Source organism: Protomyctophum bolini, assembly GCF_963924005.1.
Source record: "Protomyctophum bolini genome assembly, chromosome: 11".
Classification (NCBI taxonomy): Eukaryota; Metazoa; Chordata; class Actinopteri; order Myctophiformes; family Myctophidae; genus Protomyctophum; species Protomyctophum bolini.
In genome coordinates this window covers 16,749,298-16,774,907 of record NC_137872.1, presented here as the reverse complement: position 1 = coordinate 16,774,907, position 25,610 = coordinate 16,749,298, and the positions used below count along the sequence as shown (strand labels likewise).

The 25,610-nt window shown below is 41.2% G+C and overlaps 1 protein-coding gene across 1 annotated transcript; it reads right to left on the bottom strand.

Moving 5' to 3' along the window:
• Positions 1-1,443: 1,443 nt before the first annotated feature.
• Positions 1,444-10,296, bottom strand: LOC308324070 (serine protease 27-like). The gene is made up of 7 exons (XM_080775986.1): positions 10,179-10,296; positions 8,493-8,507; positions 7,757-7,777; positions 4,643-4,841; positions 3,474-3,754; positions 2,504-2,607; positions 1,444-2,077 (listed from the first exon to the last, which is right to left on the bottom strand). Exons 1-7 carry the CDS (start codon positions 10,228-10,230, stop codon positions 1,646-1,648), a joined length of 1,104 nt encoding a protein of 367 aa, XP_080632112.1. The 5' UTR covers positions 10,231-10,296; the 3' UTR covers positions 1,444-1,645.
• Positions 10,297-25,610: the final 15,314 nt, after the last annotated feature.

The window sequence follows — 25,610 nt, the reverse complement described above, 5'->3', positions numbered from 1 at the left end:
AGAGGAACAAATATGATGAAGATGCGAAAGAATTCCAAACCATTGATGTTTGGACAGCCTGAAAAGCCTAGCCGATGTGATGAGTGATCAAGAACAGGCAGACACCAGGATAGTGCTATGCCATCTAACCTTGTTGTCTAACCCCAGCCTTATCTCATCTCATGAGGAGAGAGCTGAAGTCTAACTACAGCAGAAAGTGTCTAGTATAGGACTAGAGTATGTACTTCCCTCGGAAGCTTTCTTTTTCAACCACCATACTGTTTTGGGGATGTAAACAGATCTGCACAGCAGCAACGTAACGTCTTTGGGCAGTGCTTCCTCCTGCACTTCCGCTTAGACACTTTCAGTAGCAGTTCTTGTCCAGCCAACTAACTGTACTTCGCCAAGAGACACACAAGGGTCACAGTGTGATGACACCGACGTACTTGTGTTGCTTAAAAGGGGTCCGTGCCGTGGCTAAATACAGCAAATATCAATTTGGGGGTCTAGTCTAGCCAACCTAATTGTTTCTTAAATGACCTCCTCTGTGTCCTGCGGAGACAGCGGTAACAGGTCATATCGCCCCTTTGCCCAGCGTGACTCGTGAGGTAGCTTGATGTACAAGTACACCCCCTGGACATGACACATGACATGCTGCAGGGACTCACCCCAATCCAACCCTTAATGCTGAGTGCCAAGCAGGGAGGCACCGAGTCCCATACTACTTGTTGGTGTGACCCAGCCGGGGATCGAACGCCAACCTCCCCGTTTCAGGGCTGGGCTGACACTCAGCCAGAAGGCCACTGATCTGAATGTATACATTCATCTTATGTTTTGACAATTATCTCCGCCCTCCCTCCCAACATTGGGCACTCAAAGTACCACAATGGAAATAAATTACTTGTGCTTTATCCTTTTGACAGGTGTACAGTGCACATATAAGTTTGTGTATTTGTTGCCGTCAGGCAGAAACCAGCTATCTCCATTTTTCTACTTTTAATTACTTTGAATAAATCAGTGCTAATGGAGCACCGTCTGTGTGTTTTACAAATATTAAAGCAATGAAAAGTATTAAAAAGCGCTTCTGACTAAACCTCCTATTCTCCATTGGATCCTCAAAACTGTAGGTCAAACCACCTAAGTTGTTTTTCCATCAATGATTAGAATGACACAAAGAAAAACATCTCCACAAGATCAAAAACCTCTTACCACCACTTGAGCTGTTTTCTTGTAAAGTCATGATAGTGTAAGGACACATTCAAGTATCTGACAACACTAGACCTATAAAGTCACAATACCAACTTTGATGAGGCAGTATTGTGTTGTTCTTAAAACATTGTTGTTAATATTTTTGACATAGCTGTTTTTTGCCTGACAGATATGCATTTCGTCAATAAAAAGGTCAATCATTCAATAAATAATTACATTTTAAATGGTTCAGTTAGACACAAACATTGGCAAAAGTTGAGAATAGTTATGTTTATTCATGATAGGTATACCAACAGTGCTGACAGATAGATGGGGACAATGCATGTAAAAGACAAGTCAATGACAAAATAATTGATGAATAATTCTTAGTACATATCATTTTGCTTTTCATGTGTAATAAGTTTGTCCTTAAAGTACAGTCTACCTGCAGCAATCGAAAGATTATGAACCTCTCCAGTTAAAACCACTGCATTACAGACAAAACCAGCTGAACAAAGAGAAACAGGGCAGGGAGGAGGGAGAGGTGGATGCCATTTGCATTGCTGACGGCCGGAATGACAACCATAGGAGTCGGACGAGTAACAACCACGCGAGGCATCCGGGTGATAGGTGCTGGCGCGGCTTCAGGAAAACTTTGCGTAAGGGCGATCAGAAACGCTCTGAAACGAGAGGTTTTTTGGAGGACCATGTGTGGATCTCCGCCTTCTCCCGTGAACCCTTCTGGAGGAGCAATAACATCGTTGGCGACAGGAGGACGGAATCCTCCAGCAGGACCGAAATCCCCTGTTGGCGTGTCAACGGTAATGGTGGATACATATTTCAGAGTCAGAATTGCAACCTGAATCCAAGAATCGTTAATTTTACACACCACCGGGCCACCACCTTTGCCCTGTAGAGAAACAAAGAAAATCACAATGAACGATTGCGGAGAATCATTGAGCTGGAATGGAATTAACAGCAGCGGTGCCCAATCATAATATAATGGCTGATTGATAAAATACTACAGTCTGGTAGGTAAATCACAGACAGTACAGTCACAACACAAGCTATCCTAAAAGCATAAGACAAAAAGGGGGGGGGGGGGGGGGGCATTATTAATCTAGGAAAATCCCAGTTCACCATATTGGCAGATGGTATTGTATAGTGACGAAGTGACCCCAACAAAAGACCAGTCTGTGAACTCGCTTCTGTAAGGGAGCTGGTTCTCTTGACATTGCCTGTTACGTGCCGTACTGGTGAGCAGCTGGAGGTGTGGGTTGGATCCCAGCCTGGGGCACTAAATGGAAATGCTATACAGTATATTGGATTTTCTTACCCCTTTGACATTTATACCAGTCATACAGACGTCGTCAGGCTGAATTTTGAAATCATTACAAGTGTCATGTGCAAAAGGCCGGAACTCCTTCAGAATGGATGGAGCTGAAAAGGAAAGAGATGCCATCATGCAAGTCATAAACATTGAATGAGGAGCTGGTCATTGGATTGCCCATACAAAACTATAGGGGTGTGACGATACAGTAACTGCATTGAAAAATCCATTTTAATTTCAATCAAAGTATATCGATATGTAAATATATAGCAAGTGCAACATATAGTTTGACCTTGTATCATATCGTGTCATTTTGCAATGCAAATAATCAGTATCAAATTATTTTGCAATGCAAATAATCGATTGTGTCAATACTAAGTACTTGAAAAGTAGAAAAAGAGGGGTTTAATTACTTTTCCATTCGATATCGTTAAGCTTGGTCTATCGATAAATGTGTTTATTATCTGTGTTCAAATACAATGTCCATGTGGCAATTAAATACATGGACATTGGATACATGGATAGAGAATCACTGTGTGTACTTATTTATTCATAATAATAAATGTTTCCCTTAAAAAACCTACACTATCCATTCCACACATTGCACAGATTTAATTTCTTTGCTAAATAGTTACTGTATCAATTTTAAATTATCGGATCATATGAATGAACGAACCAATATGAACCAATATTGTCCATGTATCGTATCGTCAACCATGTATCCCGAGTTTCCAAACTACAGAATGTTTTGGAACTGCCTTGTAACATCTTTTCATCCAACAATAGTCCCATTCAAGATGACCGTTATACCCAAGTAATGCTCCGCTGCACAAAGGTGTCACATGACCAAAATAGCAAATCCGCAAGTTGGCAATGCGCGCGCAGAGGTGGCGCGCTGTGGGCTTGCGGAGCAGCCGTTTGTGGTGTGCAACATACTAGAATGACGAAGTAGGCCTATGAAACAGGCTTTACTTACCGCCTCCTGTCACGATGCCTCCTGGCGTAGTCCAAGCAAGTGCAAAACACCTCATCCCTAAGGGAGTAGGGACGCCAGTCAGATCCAGGCAGACTGGTTGGATGAAGTCATTCATCGTGGTTTTGACCACTTTGAGAAGTGCTGCATTGCTTCCAGCCAGGTTACTGAACCTAATGGCGGTCACGTTCAGTGTTACTTCATTTGGGTTGACGCCATTTTGCACCAAGCGGCCGAGGGTCGCGGTCAATTCCGTGAGATCGACTGAGGTATGAGTTGCAAATCTATAGGGAGAAAATGCAGAACAGGGTACCATTAAACATGTTTAGTGAAAATAGCAGATCCACAAGCTCACGTGTCACTTTGCGCCACTTTGTGAGCATGTAGATCTGCTATTTTCACTACTTCTTATATATTTATGGAAATTATTAATACTTCTCTGAAAAACTTATCAGTGGCTGAGCAGTGCTCAAAACTTGTTCAATGACCCACAAAATTATAGGCCTATGTACTGTATTTGGCCACCAAAATATTTTGTTCCAGGCACCAGAAGCAAAGATTTTCACAAATGTTCACGAATATTTCCAAACAGCAAATAGAAAATCTAAAAGCTCATAGTGCGGCACAAAGTGACGCGCAATGAGCTTGTATATCTGCTATGTTTGAATACCCAAAGTATGAAATAAAACTTTGAGAACCAATGTGCTATATATATATATATATATATATATATATATATATATATATATATATATTATATATATAAATATATATATAGCTAAAATCTAAAATAACACAGATGTTTCCTCAATTTAATGGGTTAATACGCTTGGTGCATTTCAAAGTATAATTTAATCTTGAAAATCGCTCTGCAGGTTTAGCAAACATTGACTACCGTAATTTATTCATTGAAATAATACTTTTGTCACATTTTGCATAAATATTATGCAAAATATTACAAAGTAAGCCAGGAAAATGGTCTACAGTAAGTTTATGTACGATATATGGATGAAGTTGTCAGAAGATAACAACATTGACACCAGTATGGTCTCATTTTGGTCCTGTATAGTGAAAATTGTGATTTGAAATTTTCATTATTTTTGAGACGGTTAGAAAACCTGTGAACATTTTTGCTTGAAAGGGGTTAATACACAACGAGAAGCATAAAATACCCTTCAAAGCAGTCTCTATCAGTCAGAACAAACTCTTCTGCCACCAAAGTACCACCGCACAGAAACTGTCCATTTCTTTGCAGGCTGACCATCCAGGGCCACTGGCCAGCGCTCGCAACATCATCTGGACGACCAAATCGTGGTGTAATTATATGTTCAGGCTTCGAGTTGAAGGTTGGGTTGGGCTTACCGCAGATCCCTGAGAAAGAGAAAAGAGCTGCATTAGAAACGTCAGGAATAAAAAATAATAATAAAGTAAGAACGATAAGGGCAAATAGAAAAATAATTATTTTAAACTACACAACTCAAAATTGTTAAAAGGTTTACTGTTGCGGCTGCCCCACATTGAGCTCTGTTCTGATATTACATACAAAGAGATACCATCACTATGACAACTATGATTTCTCCATCTCTCGCTGATCAAGCTCCACCTCTTCCCTCCTTGCCCCCCTCTCTCCTCTCTCCCTTTATCCGTCTCTATTTCTTACTGCTTGCTCTACTTCTCTCTCCCACCCTCCCTATAGTCCCTAGGTTTAGGTTTATTTATTTAGCATGTAGTACAAAAAATAGACAAATCAAAGAACAAAAATACAATGCAAGGAAGGAAAGAAGCCAGAAGGCTTATATTGAATCCTTTCCTGGATGAGGTCATTGGTAGAGGATGCATTAAAAAGGTTTGGCACTGGTCAGTCTTGGAGGGATTAGTTACGGACCCACGCACACACATGATTGCGCGCACGCACACACACACACACACACACACACACACACACACACACACACACACCAGGGCCGGCTGCAGGATGAAATGACTAAGGGTGCAGATGAAAATTGCTAGAGTCAGTGCACAGGAAATATTGTTATTTTATTTCAACATACAGCTATAGCGTTGTTAACCAAACGGGGTGATAACGAGGCGAAGTGCTTCTGCCTCCTGAGGGCGCTGTGGACTGTGTGGGGGTTTGGAGAAGTGTTTATCAGCCTGTTGCCATATGTTAATTGATTTAAAAATGAATACCGTAGCTGAATGCTGAAATAAAATGTACTGCTGTTAAATAGGCAGCATTTATTTAAGCAGCTCAGCAGTGGAGAGAGAGAGAGAGAGAGACAGAGAGCGCGCATCTCGCTCGTTCAAAAAGCCTTCACCAATTAAGTTCACCATTCTGTTGTACGGAGCCCCTAAGGGGACATTGTAAAGTAGTTTGTTTTTTTCAGGTGAAGATTCTTTTTTTCGGGAGAAGATTCTTTTTTTCAGGCTAAAGTAGTTTTGGTAACACTTGCAGATAAGGTTCATGAAAAATGATTAACTAATGCTTAACTGATACATTAGTTAAGCATATATAGTTAAACATTATTTCATCACAATTCATCATGAATTCATCATGAATTCATCATGATGATTCATCATGAATCGTCATTAGTTAACCACGATTTGTAGATGATTTATAGAATCAAATTCTTTCCGCCCAAATCTATGCCCAGGATGAGTGCTCATAGGTGGGTAGGTCTCTTGGTCTCTCTGGAGGTCCTTCGTGGTTGTACCTACTACCTATGCATGGGTCATTTTACTCAATTCTTTGCCCACGATGAGTGCTCAAAGGTTGGTAGGGGTCTTTCCGAAGCTCTCCCTGGTGCTTTATGGATCATTTTTGGACTCCCCCATTTTGCCCAAATCTATACCCAGGGTGAGTGCTCATAGACGGGTAGGGTTAGTGAGCAGACTCGGTCTCTCTGGAAGAAAATTTTCTCAATTCTATGCCCACGATGAGTGCTCAAAGGTGGGTAGGGGTCGGTCCGGAGCTCTCCCTGCTGCTTTATGGATCATTTTTGGACTCCCCCATTTTGCCAAAATCTATACCCAGGATGAGTGCTCATAGACGGGTAGGGTTAGTGAGCAGACTCGGTCTCTCTGGAGGTAATTTCTCTCAATTCTATGCCCATGATGAGTGCTCAAAGGTGGGTAGGGGTCTGTCCGGAGCTTTCCCTGGTGCTTTATGGATCATTTTTGGACTCACCCATTTTGCCGACTTGAAATTTCAAAGTCAAGGGGCGACATTTCAAAGTCGACTTTGAAATAGTGCCCCTATAGTGCACACGGGGGAATCTTGTTGGAACCGGGCCGCCGTCCCGGACATGGCCCCGGGGGTCTCGTGCCCGGGTGGGGGTCCTGCTAAATGCAGCTGGGTCAGCTGCTAAATGCAGCTGACCCTGAACCTGGTGCCAGTACTGGTGATTCCCCTTCAGCCGGTAGGTGCCATCTTCCACCTGGTTCGATTTATTTAGCACAAAATGTAAAGGCAATATAAAATCAATACACAAAATATGACAGTGCCAGGAGGAGGCACGACGACGAGGTCTCTACATAATGTATAACAGCTTTAAAAACACCAATAGCCGAATTATTTGTAAACAATATATAGAATTATCAAATAACATGATTGCAGTATCAAAAATGAATTACAACATAATTTATTACCTGACCCGCGGAGTCGCGGACCCACACCCGGGCACGAGAGCCCCGGGGCCGCGTCCGGGACAGCAGCCCGGTTCCAACAAGATTCCCCCTGTCCAAAACGGACCTAGGGGCACTATTTCAAAGTCGACTTTGAAATGTCCCCTTAGGGGCGACATTTCAAAGTCCCCTTAGCTTAGGGGCACCTTTTTTTCCCCCTCCTGACAAAAAAAAAACTTTAGCCTGAAAAAAAGAATCTTCACCTGGAAAAAAAAACTACTTTACAATGTCCCCTTAGGGCTACAGCTACAATGATACAAAAAATGTAATAGTGAAAAATAATTAAGCCTATATCATAGCCTAAAATAGCCTGTTTCAGACAGACATGACAAATAAAACCAGCAGAACAAAATATGAAAGCTAAATTCCAACTGAACCAGTCAATAGATTAGCAGCCCAATAAGTACCTATGTGAAATGGACATAAGGCATTATAAAAGGCACTGAATATTCCAGCCACTGCCAATCCCGTTCATTAAACCAGCTTAATGTTTTATTGTAAAATATTCGAGTTGGGTATGTTTGTAGCTCCTGGCTTCTCTGTCCCCAAATCAACCGGCGGCGGGTGTGGACGTGTGGTGGTAGACTATAGGGCAGGCTTACCGTTTTTAGGTGCTTCCACATCTAGAGGAGAGAGAGGGAAGATCTTTGGTCTTTAGTTTGAAATTGAATCACTTTGTTTTGCGCGATTTTACTTACCACAACAAAACACAACAGGACTCAGGACGAGATGTAACTATAGGGTCAAAATTCAAATCACTAAACAGCTCTGTCCGTATAGTGCCACTGTGCCACTGCCCACTGCTGACTGCTGAATAACAGGCTACTGACTGTCTGCGGCGCAGGCAGGTGATTGTAAATTGGGAAATTAGACTGGAGCTGTAACGACAACGACCAATTGAGATAATATAAGCTGGCTGTGGGCTGTGGCTATATATTACTGGGTAAAACTGTGTGTTTTGATTATTGATATCTCTATGACAATTATAATATTCAGAATATTTTTTGTTATTTTCATAACTTTACATAGAACATAAACTGAGGGTGCACATTTTGCAATTTAGGGTGCTATATGCACCCTCAGGCACCCCCATGCCTCCCTACCCCTCTCAACCCCCCATCACAGTCTATGCTCCCACTCCTTGTTGGTCGAGCTCTGTTCTGACATTTCACACAAAAAACATTGCCCAACCGTGGGAATTTGCGCACGCACACACACACACACACACACACACACACACACACACACACACACACACACACACACACACACACACACACACACACACACACACACACACACACTATCTTGAAACATTAAAAATTAAAAGGGGCTTACTTTGTGCTTGAGAAGCTGAAAAGTAAGTGGAAGGAAAAAGATTTATAAACAACCTGCAGATGAACATTATGACATTATTTAATACTTTCTACATATTGAGTACTTTCTACTTTTGGTACTTTAAGTACATTTTGATACCAATACTTTTGCATTTTTACTCAAGTACATTTTGTACTTGAGTCTGATATTTCAGTTCCGGACTTCTACTTGTATTTCTATGTTCTATATTATAGTAGTAGCAGTATTGATACTTTTACTCAAGTAAAAAATTTGAGTACTTTTTCCACCACTGCTTTTCTCCTTGTGAAAAGCAGGCAGATAAGGCTTGGATTAGAGACAACAAGGTCAGATGGTATATATATATATAACACATCCACATCCTGGAGTCCACCTCTACTTGATCACTCATTAAATCGATTAGGCTGTCCTCTTCAATGGTTTTGGTTTCTTCTGCCAAGAACTGTGAGTCTGACTCTGGACCTGAACTGGTTACAGTATGTCATTGCAAAAAGAGTGCAGCTATATGTTGCCACTGATTGTCAAGTACCTCCTCCTTTGATTTGACAAGTTTGTATCCCCTGAGATGTGTAGTTCCTGGTCGTCGGTCAAAAAAGAAAATATTTTTTTTCCTCTCCTGATCGGAGTGAAAAGATTATTTTGAGAACGCCTTCCGCATTGAAGTCATTAACGTTTGAAAGCTCGATTCATTCTGCTAGACTCCCACTTCATATTGATTCATGTTAGATGTGTGTTTAAACTTAAAGAAACCCTGGGCCTTAATATAAACTTGACCTTTGGCTCGGCACTTGGTCTTCCTTTTTTTCCCAAACCAAAACCTCTTTGTCGAAAATAGACGATCTAATGTTAAACACTTCGCAGCCACATTGTGAGCTTGTAGATCTGCAATTTTCGGCTAATGGTTGTCCCAGAATAGGGAGTGGTCAAGTACTGCCAACCAACTGGAACATAATTACAGGGCTTCAGGGTTGCGCTGGAACCCTGGAACCCTGAAAGGCGCCTTAGATATAATTTATTATTATTATTATTAATAACTTCCAAAACCTTTCTAAAATGTTCAAAATCCTTTCAGCTCACAATGCATCCCTACTGTATGCGTTCTAAGCATGGTTAAAGATGATTTAGGTTACTTTTATCAGTATTAATTAAAGCAACACTATGTAGTTTGTGGTATCAGTGGCCACTTTGGACACACATTTCATAATTTTGTGGGACAAAATTATATATTTGTTAAAAAAGTTACATAGTGCTTTTCGTAGCATTAGCTGTTGCTATATACTGTATATAGCAACATATCGATAGCCTCATAGCATAATTGCCTACGTATTCTTTTGGCCAAGTTAATATAATTTCTGCCTAACTCTACTCTCCAGTATACTCTCCACACTGCAGCTTCACTGTGCCTTATTGCCCATGTCCTCAGCCTATCAGAATGCTTGTTTCATTCCATGACTTAGGCAAAAAGTGCTTTAAGTCAACTTATTTGACTTAATTTCGAATGTAAAGCATTCTTGCACATTGGCAATAAGGCAGGGTGAATCAGCAGAGTTAGGCACATATAAATAAAGGCACAATCGGCCTCAGGTCTAAATGAGTTATAATTCTAACTATTCTTTTGAATATAGTCTAAATTGAACACTTGATTTCAAATTGGAATTAGGTTCTTACCTTTTACCAGCAGGATGAATATCAAAGACACGTGATGTACTAGGAGACCCATGGTAACCAATGTATGGACGCAGGTTCCTCAAACAGATCTTGAGATCATTCCCTGCGGTAAATTGAATGATCTAAACGTTGAAACCAGTAAGTTGTACTGTATAAAGGAAAGGGGGAGGGGGAGTGGGGGGGGTGGCCAAAAAGCCTCTCTTTGAATTGTACAGTATGGCCTATGGTCGGAAACTAAAAACCAGGTTTACTAACATAAACATCAAATCAAATGACACCCTCATCACTGACAAGCTTGATGGAGCCAACCACTTAAACATCTTCTTTAAAAACATTGCAACAATGCTGGTTAACAAACTGCCCTCTCACTCTGGGCGTTTTGGTGTAGAGCACATCAAAGCCTTCTACAAAAGGCTGTTTGTAAAGATGATTTTAAAATGGCAATGGTAACAACTGAGGAGGTAAAACGGAGTGCCCTCCAACCCCACAAGGCCACTGGCCATGACAATATTCCCTGCAAATTTCTCAGAGACTCAGCCATTTCCATAGGTCCAGTCATCACCCACATAGTAAACCTCTCCATCAAACAGGGACAGGTCCCCCAAGATTTTAAACTGGCCAAAGTAACGCCCCTGTATAAAAAAGGGAGTAAATTAGAACCTGGCAACTACTGCGGCATGGTCAAGCTGGACCTCCAAAAGGCTTTTGACACTGAACCACTCCATACTGGTTAACAAGCTAAAAGCTATTGGTTTTGATAGCACATCAGGGAGCTGGATGCAATCCTACCTGGAGGGGAGAGAACAGATGGTGGAGGTGAACGGAACACTGTCCCCCTCCCCCCCCTCCCAGCATTCCACAAGGAAGCATACTAGGGCCTTTACTGTTCCTAATATATGTAAACGACATGACATCAGCTTGTGACTGCAACTTGTTCCTGTTCGCAGATGACTCAGCACTGCTGGTCTCGGACAGGAACAAACTGCAGGTTGAAAAGACCCTCAGCTCTGAACTCGGTAGGATCTGCACCTGGCTCGCTGATAACAAAATATCCTTACACCTGGGAAAAACTGAATCCATTCTCTTCGGATCAAATAGTAATCTCAGCAAGGCATATGACTTCTTGGTTAGAGTGGGTGACAATATTATCACACGAAAAGATGAAATTACCTACCTAGGTTCCATCCTGGAGGCCAATCTTTCCGGTGATAAAATGGCCACCAACGTAATGAAAAAAGTAAATCAAAGAACAAGATTCCTTTACAGGATCTCCTCACTGGTCAACAAAAACACCTTGAAAACCTTCTCAGGAGCCCTCGTACAAGGTTTCTTTGACTATGCATGCACCTCTTGGTACCACAGCACCTCAAAGGCCCTTAAAACAAGGCTCCAGACCTCCCAAAACAAACTGGTCAGGCTCCTACTTGGCCTCACGCCCCAAACCCACCTCACCCCTACCCACTTTGACAGGCTGGGATGGCTTAGGGTCAACGACAGAGTACAGCATTTTGTAATGGGTCTGGTCCACAAGATTCGATACACCACCAAGATACCCATGTACGTGTCTAAATACTTCCTTAATGTAAACGAAGTCCACACCCACAACACCAGAGGGAGTGCAACAAACCATGTACAACCCAGATTCGGCACAAACAAGGGACTAAATTATTTTCGCTCCTATGCCACCAAAATGTGGAACGCCCTACCAACAGTCATTAAGACATGCAAATCCCTTGACTCCTTCAAAACCACTCTCAAAGGGCACCTACGGACGGCTGCAATTCGAAACTGGCCCCCGTAAAATCAGAATCCCCCCCCCCCCTTTTCCCCCTCACTGTATATGTTTCTTTTCCCTTTTTCCTTCCTTTATGATGAATTCCTGTTCTGTTCTTTATATAGAAGTGTCTATTTGTACGTCTCTAAATGTTTTGATGAATTGAACATGGTGAACCCTGTTGTAAACAAGTGTAATGCTTAATTGGGTTGTCCACTCACAGTTATCAGTCTTTGTATTGAGTTTGTGCTTGAAATGTACTGTAATTCTGCAAACTGTTAATAAATATTTCAATCAATCAATCAAAAAAGCCTTTGTCAGTTAGGGTGTATGTATGTATAACACAAGAAAAATGCAACAACGTCAGTGTCATCCCACTTGATGACAATTGTGTGTCTCTTGGCGAGGTGGGTGGCATTTAGCGCTAGATCTTGTTAACATTGTCACAGTGGTCAAAACACCACATCTTTCTTTTAGAGCAGTGCCCCAATCCCAAAGGACACACAAAGAGTATCTGGCAACCAGAGAAAAGAAAACGTTCAGTGACTTAGCAGTTTCAAACTAAAGAGATGTGTCAATGGAGAATGTGTTGTTTCATGAGTTACCTGCTGGGCCACTTGCTTACTTCTCTATGATGATGGCAGGAGGAGAAAAACCTCCAAAGCTAACAGAGGCAAGATGGTTAGGCAAGATGGTTAGAGTCAACTGTGACGACAAGTGAGTTACCTGATAGGAGAGGACCATGAGCACACATCATAGACTTTTAAACTTTCAATGACATCAATGTGGAAGCGTTCTCAAAAAGAAAAGACTCCTATCTGGAGAGGAACAAATAATCTATTGTGTTTCCATGTTTTTGGCCGATAATATGACCACCCCAACTCCCTACAAGCAACTAAGAGACAAAAACATTCAGGGAGATGCCGGAAAAACTGATGTATTCTCAGACCATGTGAAATTACCAAATAATAGGAGATACTTGACAAGTATAGTGATAATTAAAAAGGCTGTACATTCTTTTGGCAATTACATTATATTACATGGCAACTACATAACCAGGCGTGCATGGACAACTAGCACCTATAGCTCGTTGTCACTTTAGCCATTATTTGGCCTCCACCGACACTCTGAATCCTAATCTATACTTTGTCGTATGGCGGCATCACATGCTGAAAATGGTCGATCTACAAGCCGGTCACGGAAGCAACACTGTCAATTATGTCCTCCTCTCTGGGTGTGACTACACTACACACCTGTTGTGCATGGAGATGCTTACAGGATAAACAGGCATGCCCAGTCCCCTCACAGTGTTCAGGGGGACCCACTGTCTGGAGTCTCTGGACTTCTGTTCCCTGCAACAGTTTCCTGTAGCTAAAGGCCTACAGTACAGTATGGTATCTTTTCATCGCTGGACTAAATCTAACCCTCCAATAAACAATTATTTCATTCACTAATAGTTCATAGGCCAGATTATGGTTTATCAATTTGGGACAAATAATTAAACAAACTTGTCAGTGTCCTTATATTATCATTACTTTACCCAAATCCAGCTCAAGTGGAGTTAGGAGGTTTTTGACCATAAATGTGGGCATTTTCTTTTTACTTTCCGTCCTTCTAATCAATGATGGAAAAACCACTATCTCCAAAGTTGGAGTTAGGTGATTTGACCAACAGTTGAAAAAGTTGAAAAATGGAGATTCAGTCCAATAGCTTTCTGTTGAAATATTTCAATATATTTTTTCAGGTGTCACTGCAATTCTGGCACATGGTCAATAAGATCCTCCACTAGAGGGGAGTGTTGTACATAATTTAGTTCTACAAAGTTTCACTGCACTTGTCTTAAGAAGTGTCTGCTGGGCCAACTGAAAGAATACAAGTGCCAACTGAAAGAATGCAGTAGGCCTACTTCAAAAACCTAAAATCTTCAATTAAAACACAACGATGATCAATCGCCATTACACACAAAGGAAACGTTTGCCTAACAGTGGTGATTTGCAGTTTGCACTGACGTTAACTGTTGCCTATACCGAGCGAGTACCAACACACTGGCACTTGTCCAGTCCAGTTAGACAGAAAGAGACCCATAATAACTCTGAACTATTTTCAAAGTTATATCACAACATAAACCGTTGCTTAGCTATCACCAGCGATTTTCTCTGACATCAGGCATGTCCAGTCCATCCATATGTGGGCATATTTTCAGATTTGCGCTGATTGGACATTGCCCAGTCTATATGGGCATACCACCACAGGGCAATGTGAAATGCATTCCTATGCAGTATACACTATGGCTTACTTGAACTAGTAGATTATGTACTTACAGCTGGAGGGCGGGGTTGTGGTGGGGGTGGTAGGTGGAGGCGTTGTGGTAGGTGGTGGCGTTGTGGTGGTGGTAGATGGAGAGGGCATGGTGGTAGGTAGAGGGGTTTTAGTGATAGGTAGAGAGGTTATGGTTGTGGTGGTGTTAGGTAGAAAGGCTACAGTGTTAGGTAGAGAGGCTATGGTGTTAGGTAGAGGTGTTGCAATGGTAGGTAGAGAGGATATGGTTGGTGTGGTGTTCGGTAGAGAAGTTATCGTGGTAGGTAGAGGGGTGGTGGTGGTAGGAGGGGTTGTGGTTGTAAGTACATCTGTAATGGTCGTAGGTAGAGGGTCTAAGGGGTTAGGTAGAGGGGTTTTGGTTGTAAGTACATCTGTAATGGCTGTAGGTAGAGGGGTTGTGGTTGTAAGTACATCTGTAATGGCCGTAGGTAGAGGGGTTGTGGTTGTAAGTACATCTGTAATGGCTGTAGGTAGAGGGGTTGTGGTTGTAAGTACATCTGTAATGGCCGTAGGTAGAGGGGTTGCAGTGGTTGTAAGTACATCTGTAATGGTCGTAGGTAGAGGGGTTGTGGTTGTAAGTACATCTGTAATGGCCGTAGGTAGAGGGGTTGCAGTGGTTATTATAAGTACATCTGTAATGGTCGTAGGTAGAGGGGTTGTGGTTGTAAGTACATCTGTAATAGTCGTAGGTAGAGGGGTTGTGGTTGTATCTGTAATGGTCGTAGGTAGAGGGTTTATGGGGTTGGGTAGAGGGGTTGTAGTGGTAGGTAGAGGTGTGGTTGTGGAGCTAGGTAGAGGGGTTGCGCTTGTGTTTGTAGTTCTGTCACTGGCTGAACGTATAGTTCCTAGGCCAGGACAGACGACACTGCGGTCACTGTCAGTCCCAGAGGAGGTGAAGGTGACAAATCCTGGCCTGTCTCTGTCGATATGGCTGTTAATCCAAGACTGGTACCGAGACACTCTGGTGTAGACCCCAGGGGAATCAGGCTTGGCGCAACCCGAACCGAAGCTCACTATTCCAGACTGAACCCAGCGACCATCTTGTTTGCTCACCAGTGGGCCTCCTGAATCTCCCTGTAGCAAAACACACATTCTGCATTAAAATAATGAAATAAGCTTTGCAGGAAGAAATACTAAATAATTAACACAACCAATCAAATGATCACCTGACATGCGTCCTTCCCTCCAGCTCGAAATCCAGCACAGATCATATTGTCAGTGATGGCTATCAATGAGATGAGACATTTACATTCTCTGTTCCCCACAACTGGAACTCCCACCTCCTGGAGGATTTGTGGGAGAGGGAGGGGCTCTAGGGAGACACAAATTATGTTACCATTTTACTAAACATCAGACTCTCTTTAAGAAGGTGCAAATATGTTCCATATACAACACATTTTGTTTAGAAAGGTTCTTATCGGTTTGTTCATGTATCTGATTGTTCTGGGGAAGAAGTTTTCTTGCAGTATATTTCCAGTGGCTTTGAGACTGCGAAAACGTTTTCCATGTGGCAGCATCTCAAACAGTAATTGGGGTGGCTTAGGTTAGGACCGGTAATTCATAATTCCACAGGCTTTGCTGACACAGCGTTCGCCATACAGGGAGATCACATCCGCTGATGCGTTCGGCTGTCCGCACAACCCTCTGCAGTGCTTTGCGGTTGAGGTCGGTGCAGCTAGCTGCGATACCAGGCAGTGAAGCAGCCAGTCAGGATGCTCTCTGTGGTGCCTCTGTAGAAAGCTTTTAGGACTTTGGGGCCCATGCCAACTTTCTTGAGTCTCCTCAGGAAGTAGAGGCGTTGTTCTTCACCACCCGCTCTGTCTGTACTGCTTGGTTGCTGACATTTACATACAGGCATTTAGGCATTTAGCAGACGCTCTTAATCCAGAGCGACTTACATTAAGCAAGAACAAAAGCATGGGAATACATCACATAAAAGCATTTATCATGAAACATGCGTAAGCTAAGAAAGTATATCTATATAATGAAACTATACATATAAACTATACATATACTACTAATATACATATGTACTATGGCGTGCTATGACTATATACAATGCAATTCTAGTGCTGTCTACATAACATGCTATAAGTCTGTTTCAAATGCTATCTAAGTCTACAGAAATGCTATCTAAGGGGGTAGGGTAAGTGCTATGGGCCATACATACCATATCTCCCATCTACATATCTACATATCTTACATACTGTATCTCCCATCCTATTTTTACAATCTGTACTGCATTTATAATTGCAAGCATTATCTGTGATGAGTCTCTTTCGGCATCATTTGTAATTTAAAGATTGCTTTCTAACTGCCCATACCCAGTATAAATTAAACTGTACCATGCACAATCCCAACCATATCTACGCTCACATGCACGGTCTTGTCTATACTCACGTTCTGTTCCAACGTCACCCCAGCCAGTGATCCAACTGTCGATGCCAGTGTGGAAGGAGCTGGCCGGTGTTGCCAGACAGGCTGGGACGATGAAGTTGGTAAAAGTAACTGGTGTGGAAAGTTTCACAAGAGCGATGTCATTATCATTCATGACTCCCCTGTTGAAGTCAGGGTGAAGGATGACCTGGGTAACTGTCCGAGACACCTCGTTAGGGTTGGATCCTCGTTGACTCTGGCGACCCAGAAAAACAACGAGACCAGATGGGTCGTTACTAAGAGTAAAGAAAAAAACAGAACAACAATCTACAATGAGCACAATATTCACTTTATTCACAGTATTCAGTGGTGCAAAGTAACAAAGTGAGTATTTCCCATTTTCTATACTGTACTTTAACTCCACTTATGATCTCAGAGACAAATATTGTACTTTTACTCCACTATTATTTGAAAACATCAGTTACTAGCTACAAAAGTACATATATTTTGATTACAAAACATACATAAACCACTTCAGCCCTTAAACTTTAGTTATGGAATTTGAAAATAGCAACTTTGCTTCTGTTATTTTAAAGATTTTTTTAATACATTTTATACACATAACTTGTGAAACGGGACATTCTGCATAAGTACTTTTACTTTTGGTACTTTATGTATATTTTGATGCCAATACATTGCAGTATCGATAGCTTAAGTAAGAAATTGTGAGTACTGTCTGATTCCACCACTGCAAGTATTAATGAAATGGGAGAGTAGATCTTTTGCTGATAATAGCAGCACACCTTATTGTGAAGCAGTGAGCAGCCGTGAGAACAAATTCCACGTTAATAAGGGATCCTCCGCACGAGTGTAAAGTGTCAGATGTGTCATTTCTTTGTATACTGGCCTGCCAGGGCCATGTTCCTGGAGGAGCATTCGCACCTCCCACTATCCTGGTGTTCAGAGGAGCACGGCCACACACGAATGCTAGGGATTTAAATGAATGGGTTTGTAATGGTGAAATAGAGAATATACTGATGAGGATGTGCCTATCACAATAAAATCACATGGAATAAAATAGTGTATACATTTAAAATAAAACAAACCGCATATCTGGGAGGCCTAGGGCTGTGTATTGTGTAAGTCACATGTTGCAGCACGTAGAGCAAGAGGGTTGCAGTACCCCCCCCCCCCCCCCCCCCCCCCAACACATAGCACTCAATTCATTGTGGTATGGGTAAACTACCGGTATTGACCATAAAGTTTGACTGGACCATGGCTTCAAGAATCAGACAACTGTCCAAGAATGAAAATAATAATAACCTGCAAGGAATTTCTTAAGAGGAAGCTTTATATCAAGTTTACAGTGGATTTTTATGAAACAAACAGATAGAAAGAGGATAATTGAAGCTTTTCGCACAGCTGCAATGTTGGTGAGTTTGATGTCGTTTAATACAATCAGATAGGCCTTTTCTGTTTGGATATGGGCTGTCAATGGGAGATTGCATCTAGTTAGCACCTTGCTGGAAAGATGGCCCTGGTCTGCATAAGGTCAATACCGGTAGTAGACCACAGTCACCACACTGCAGATCAGCCACCATTTTAAACCAGGTGGGTCATATCAAGAACAGTAGAACACTCACAGTAATTTGTATCAATTAACTTACAAGTTATATAAAATTACATCATTACTTAAACAATTTCCAATTCATATTTCAACAGCCCTCTCCTCTACAGTACTTTCCACCTCCCAATCAACAGGAGGATTGCCAGCACTGGAGAGGAGAGACAGGTGACCAACAATCAATTGAACATCACCTTGTCAATAATCGCAATGTAAAGAAGCAATCGTGTAATCAGATGAGTGGGTGTGCATTGTCCCATTTGTCTGGAAATAAGCTCAGAATCTTTTCGTGTTAGACAGATATGTACAAATGTATGTTTATGTACGGTATATACACTTGTCAATCAAAATGCCATGGAAGCTGCGGGGGGGAATATTTGTTGGTCAGTCCAGAAGTTGAGAGATTATAGTTCTGCATCCACAACAGGCAAATGGCAAAAACATAACATCACCTTCTTAAACTTAATGGCCTAAGACAAGTGCTTTCTTGATGAAAATGATCTTTTGGCTTAAGTCAGCTCCTCATGACACTGGCCAGTCTGCACCTCTGATAAAATCGTCCTAATTGAAAAGGATCATGCTGATCCCAGCATCCCGACTCTTTTAAATAAATGGCATATCTCAAGAGTGTGACTTATAGGCCAAAATAGATTTTTTTTTGGCCTACAGTAAGTTACATGGTTTTGTGACTTAGGCCAAAAAGGAATTTGCATAAATCAGGCATAAATTAGGTAAACTGGTCTAAATCAGGCCATTTAATCCCATTTAATCCTCTTTGTTACACAACTAACAGACTGTTATTTTATATTAATAGTCATACGTTTTTCATGAAAAGTTAGTTTGTTTAAGAAGATAACGATAATCTCCATCCTTGGCTTTCGGTTTGTCAGAAATTAATATGGTGCAAGAGATCACAGTAGCTGATCAACATACAATATACAGTAGCACATGCTTGAAATGTTCCAAGTGGCTGCTTACCATTCAGTTGTGCCTGAGAAGCTGAAAATAAAGAGGAAGGTATATGATTAGAGGAAGTTATAAATTACTTAAATTACTTTTGAATTAAGTTGTGGGATTTGCATGAACAGAAATTGTTTCGAGGCCTTATATAAAAATCCTCACTCTAGTTCAACATTCCTAACTAACCAGAGACATTGCTAATTTTGTCATTACTTGTACAAGCAGAGCGCGCACGTTTTGTGGTCGTGCTGGTACGAATGCATGTGTATGCTTGGTAGGTATTGATTGTGACTATGTATCAATGCCAGGTTATAACCTGGCTTTTGATGGTGACGTAATAAAGAGAGGTTTCAGGTTACATACAGACATTACCTTTAATTCACTTTCAATGTTTTACAGAGAGGCTGATATTTGAAAGTTCATAGCGGTCGACAGTACTTGTGCACTCTGCTTGCGCTTGTGTGCAATGTGCAAGTATAGGCACTCGACAGAGTGCAGTTTTAGTTTGTCGTGTTGATCTGTCGATCTGTCACAGGCTCAGTGCAGGGCAGAACAGCTGAGATCCCAAAACACACTTTATTTCCAAGTAGACATACAGAATCACACACTGTTTGCCATGCTGTATGTGGTACCAGATGAAAAGACAATGTTCTACTGAACTTCAGTCTGGAAAGTCCCAGCCTTATACTGCAAAGAGAAAAGCCTGGTCACTCACGAGTCACGACCTAAGGCAGAGTGTGTATCGGCGGAAGTGTCAGGCTGGAACATCCGTCAGATGTATTTGTACCATATTTTGGACTATGTGACAACCAGATATAGTCTGGTGACCACCGGAGAGACAGGTGACAGCCAGAATGTAGACGGCACCCGGGTGAGCAGTATGGGTTAGCGGCGCCCCAGCCTGTGTCCTCCGCGAGGAGGAAGCCCAAAAAACCCCCGGTGAAGCCTTTAGGAGGGCCATTATAATCCACCACTCCTGAATGAAGTGCCTGTTGCTGGGAGTCTGGTGCAACACGCAGGTCCTGGGCCTGGTGAGAGCAGGAGTGAACCTGGTGAGACATAGGAGGGGCCCGGACAGGAGTCAACCCACAGAGCCTAGTCCTTCCATGTGCCAGAATCTGGTTCTCCCAGTCCTGGCAGAGTAGTTCCGGAGCAACGGATTGTGTAGCCTTGGTCTCGCCCTAATGGGACTGATCGAGGGTAGCTACTGGGACGTAAGTCGGGACTTGATCACCCCGGCTGGGTCACCCGAGTGAGGGGTATGATGTTCGAGAGGCCCAAAACCCTGATGACCTTGGGATACATCACTGTTAAGTCAAACCCCAATTCCACTCCAAATGACAGGTAAGGAAACAACTCCATGATCCAACTCAAAGTCAACTTTTATTTTCAACGTTTTTGCACAGTTGCTTTTGTTGACTGGTTGGTTCTTCAATTAGGTTGAAAACCTTCGAAAACAAGGAAACAAGGTTTTAACAACAATGCCAAACAATAAACATATCTTTTCAAACAAATAAGTTCTCTTTTTATACATGCTTGAATTTAAACATTAAATATATTTTTTAAATAAAACGTCTTATAAAACAATGCGTTTTAACAAGTGTTTTTACACAATGAATGCCAAATTTAAATGTCTTAAATTAACTTTTAAAGTCGACATTTTAACCAAATTATTAAAGTCATTTTCAATTAAACATTTTAGATTACTGTAACCTTTAAGATTGAATAAACTAGGCATTTGACATACCTTTAAACATGGTAAATCATATAGATTCACATTTTTGTAGTCTTTTAAGTTAGTAAACATAAATGCTATACTGAAAGTTCCAAACTGAACTTAATCTAAAGACATTAGCCCATTAAGGCCAGATTTTTAAACACATTAAGCAGTAAGCATAAAGTAGAAGTAGAATAAAACAGTAGAATAAACATAACCGACCATTATCTTTGGGGGTAGAGCTCTTGGGTAGACCTTCAGCTTGCTTGTTTGTCAGTTGTTTGAGTGTCACCACCACCAGCCTGTTCAATCAGCCAAATGAGCACCAGCAGCCATCTTGCAGTTGATGCACTCTGGGAGATGTAGTTGTCTGAGGTCTGACGTGTCTTGTAGAAGATCCATGCTCCATACAGTCTATGGTTTTAACTCAAGAATCACTAAGGATAAGTCCCAGGTGCATCCATGCAATGTTTTTTAGTTCTTTAGTTATGTAAAGCGTCAACGTCATTTCCTTGAGCAGTAGGCTATACTTCCGCCCAAATCCTGCTACTTCCGTGATACATACTACAGTGTAGATCTTGCCCAGTGTGGGCCAGGTGTGATCTAGCCTGGTTAACCACTCGCCTTTGACCAGGCTAGGTGTAATCAGCCATCCCTCATCTGTGATGTGTTGTGAGCTCTTTGACCCTCAAACTGGCTTTTGTGATTCCCCTAGTCACTAGGGGGGTCACAAAAGCCAGTTTGAGTTTGAGCAAATTTAGTTGCTTAGTTTTTATATATAAGCCTTTATTGGTTGCGTTATTAGACGTTCCTGTTCTTCCTTTTAGCTTCTTCGTTAGTGGGGTACTGAGTTCATGAACGTTGCATGTCTGTCCTATTATTGTCCTGAATTTATTGTTACTGTTACTGTTATTGTCACTGGCAGAGCTGTGTTACTTATTTTGCCTCTTCTCTTGGCCAGTTCAGTTCAAACTTGTATGTTTTTTACTGGTTAAATAAAGGTTAAATAAAACATTAAAATGTTGATACCATCTAAGGCCATGTATACATAAGGCATGAAATAATTACTGACAACTAGCTAGTTTCTAGTTGTCTATGTCTGTGCCTTACGGACATTGATGCAGCTATGAACAGAGGCCTTGTTAGAAGCAATGTAGTGATGTGTTTTCGGGCCACGGGCCAGTCCCAGTCGAGGACAAAAGAACGCAGCCAGGCGCCCGTTCCGTTTTTCTCGATTTTACTAGTTTATCGATTTTACTGTAACATAACTAGTACTGACTACAGCCTAGGCAATGACTATTCAGGGTTTGTGAGCTGAAAAAAAAGGAAATGAAAAAGAATCAGGCTGCTCATCTCCAGCAGATTGTATTGATTGGCATTCACAAACCTTCTTTGCTTGCACAATGTGACCTTTGTGTGATAGGGTGGAATGCTGAACCTTACTGCAACTTATATAATACAAGACCCAATTACATGTGATCATTATGTCAACAAACATTACATCAATGAGAAATACAATTTGTTGTGCCTGTATCTCCTACTGCTCCATGTTGCTTGATGGAGTTAGGGTGGCCAAAATAAATGAGTCAAAAATCAAACCTAGCTCCAGATCATAGACAGTGGCTGCTTCGCTAGTTTCAGTCTGATAAATCAAAAACCATCAAAACAAAATAGATTTTTTTTTCTCTCCCGATGGGACTGAAAAGATTATCATTGAAAGTCTTCAGACTCTGAAGTATAATGCCATACCGACTAGATCCTAGAATGGTGTAGTATGCTATGCAGAGGGTCCTGTAACTTATGTCACAATTGTCATCTTGTTTAAGTCAGAATTCTTTCATGGTTTTCTCAACATCCATCATCATTCATCATAGAACAAAGCAGGTCAAAACGTCATATTCTCCATGAACACACTCTTTGGTTTGAAACGGCTATAACTGACTAACTCACTGACACCGACTGTTTTCTTTTCTCTGGTTACCAGATATTCTTTGGGTGTTCTTTTGCGTTTGGTCGCTTGAAGGAAATGGGACAGACCTTTTGCACCTTTTCACAGGCAACGTGACCAGTGACAATGGGCCAATGGCAACAACGCTCTAGTGCTACATACCACCCAACTCGCCAAGAAACACATCAAGTGTGATGACACTGAAGTCATTGTATTGTGTTTGTATTATACAAGGCACAGCTTCCGCACAAAGGCATACTGTAGAAGCAAAGAGACATTTTTTGCCAATCAGTACAATCTGCAAAAAGCTGATCATTATGATAGGCTGTGATACGATGAGAATGTTTATTTTTTCTTGTTTATTTATTTTAATACAAAATAAAATCATTATTTCCAGGAAATTAACCACTTAAAGTTAAACCATCTAGAGACGTAAACTGAACCTGCGTTGGCTCTGTACCTGGAAAATATTTTTGCACTAAGTCGCTTTGCCACAAATAGCGATCTACAAGCTGCTAGCACGATCTGCTATTTTGGGTTAATGTTCCCTCCAGAATATGGATGCTGGGGACTATGGGGTTCAAGTGGTTAAACCCTGGATATGCCTTTACTGATCCAGAGGGAAATGAGTTGTCGTTGCTGTACATTATGCATTCATGTGAGTGATCTGGGGAATCACTTTTTCCTTTCAACTTTTCATCTGGTTTCTGGAATCATGTGGGAAACTGGCGGATCAACTAGTTTTACCGGTTACCATGACCAAGCACGTTATATCTTCATTTATACAGTACAATTTACTGCTTTCAAATTTTAAACTAGATTCTTTAGATTAGTTAAAATATGCATGGGATATAATTTATGCACCAGTGATTGCAGTGATCGCTGATTTGTTAAACTCACATTTATGAAATTATCACAGAATAATGAAAATACAATTGATGTTTTGGTGCATTCATTGACTTACACTAGCATTCTTTTAATGCAAATGCTTTTCATTAATTCCTGAGAAGAGAACAATGAAGATGGAATTATTGCCTTGAGACAAACTATGCCTCCTGCCTCTGAATCACCTACGCCATCATCTAATAATACATCAGCTAGGGGTCTTCAATGTATTTCAGGCCAAGGACCCTTAGATGAGAGAAAGAGATGAAGCAGGAAGTGCATGGGGCCCCAACTACATTTATCATTTTTTAAAGTCATAGATTTCATAGCCTCATAGACTTGTTACAACTTTGTAGACAACATTAACACCAGCTTCTGTATTTTCAGACTTGAAATCACTTGATATTTTACTATGCATTTGGTCTGATCCTTTTCACCTCTACACCTAAACTCTTTATTGAAGATAGCGGATCTACAAGTTGACAAGCTGCGATGCGTTGTCAGCTTGTAGTTCTGCTATTTTCAAGTGGCTATTAAAAAAATAAAAAAGGTTCCTATAACAACAATTTGGCGGCTTCAGTGTAGTAACCCTGAGTACCCCCTTGCGGTCCCAGACCCTTAATCTAACGTTATGTATTAATTCATTCAGGAACATTCACTGGGGCTCACTGGAATTTACAGTCTCTGCAACAACTTTCGTCATGGTGTCCCTGTTTTGGGCATGCTATAGTTATAGGCTGAAATACAAATTTAAAAAGACCCAAATTCCAATTTAAAAACTTTTCCAAGATGTTCAAAAATGTTTTCAACAAGATCACAACACTTCATAAGGCAGTGTGTAGATCAACTGTTTTTAGCAGTGCTAATTCAAGTTATCATTCAAACTTGTCTTTTGAATAGTCTAAATTGAACACTTACAGGAATTTCTAATTGGAATTAGGTAGTTCTTACCTTTTACCAGCAGAATGAATAACAATGACACGTGATGCACTAGGTAGACTCCCATGGTAAATGAATGTGTGACAGATTCCTTAAACAGAGTTCATTCTGTGTTAAATTGAATGATCTGGACCAGACCACACCTCGCCACCTGTTGTTATCAAACTAGCATTGGGCGCTCTACACACCTGAGACTACTTTATATTCTTATCATTTGTATTTACCGCTTCCCAGTTAGTTAGTTATGTCCATGCAAACTAACTGACATTAGAAGAGGGTTCTGCGTTTTGAAACTTGAAACATAGAACCAACGTAAAATAGAGACAAGAAATAAAGTAGTAGTACAATGCTGTCCTTTTTGTATGACTGGAATAAACAATTATTTCATTCACTAGTAATTCATATGCCAATTTATAGGGTCTATGGACCCTAAGGAGCCCATATAGCCTACAGACCTCATATCACTGGTAATACAACATTTGTGAATTATCCCAATAGCCCCTAGCAGGGACCGACCTGAGTTGATGGTGACGATTGATGTTGCTTAAACTTTTCAATTTTGTGGGCTTTAATATGCTATAGTTACATGCGCTGTTAAGCTTTAAAAGGATATAACACACGATAATGTAGTGAAATGCAACGTTTTCTGTTTGTATAAATGTATAGTTATAATAGCACAATGATAATGATATTGCCCACTTCGGTCTCACCCACAAGATACACACACTTTCATTAGAATTATTCAGGTCTGTTGGGAGGTCTACTCCTCCACTAGAGGGAAGTGTGGTATCAAATTTGGTTCTAAAAGATTGCTTATTCAGCATCTAGGTACTGTGGGCAGTGAAACCTAATGCAGTACTTTAACCACTTGACCCCCATATGTTTGAGCA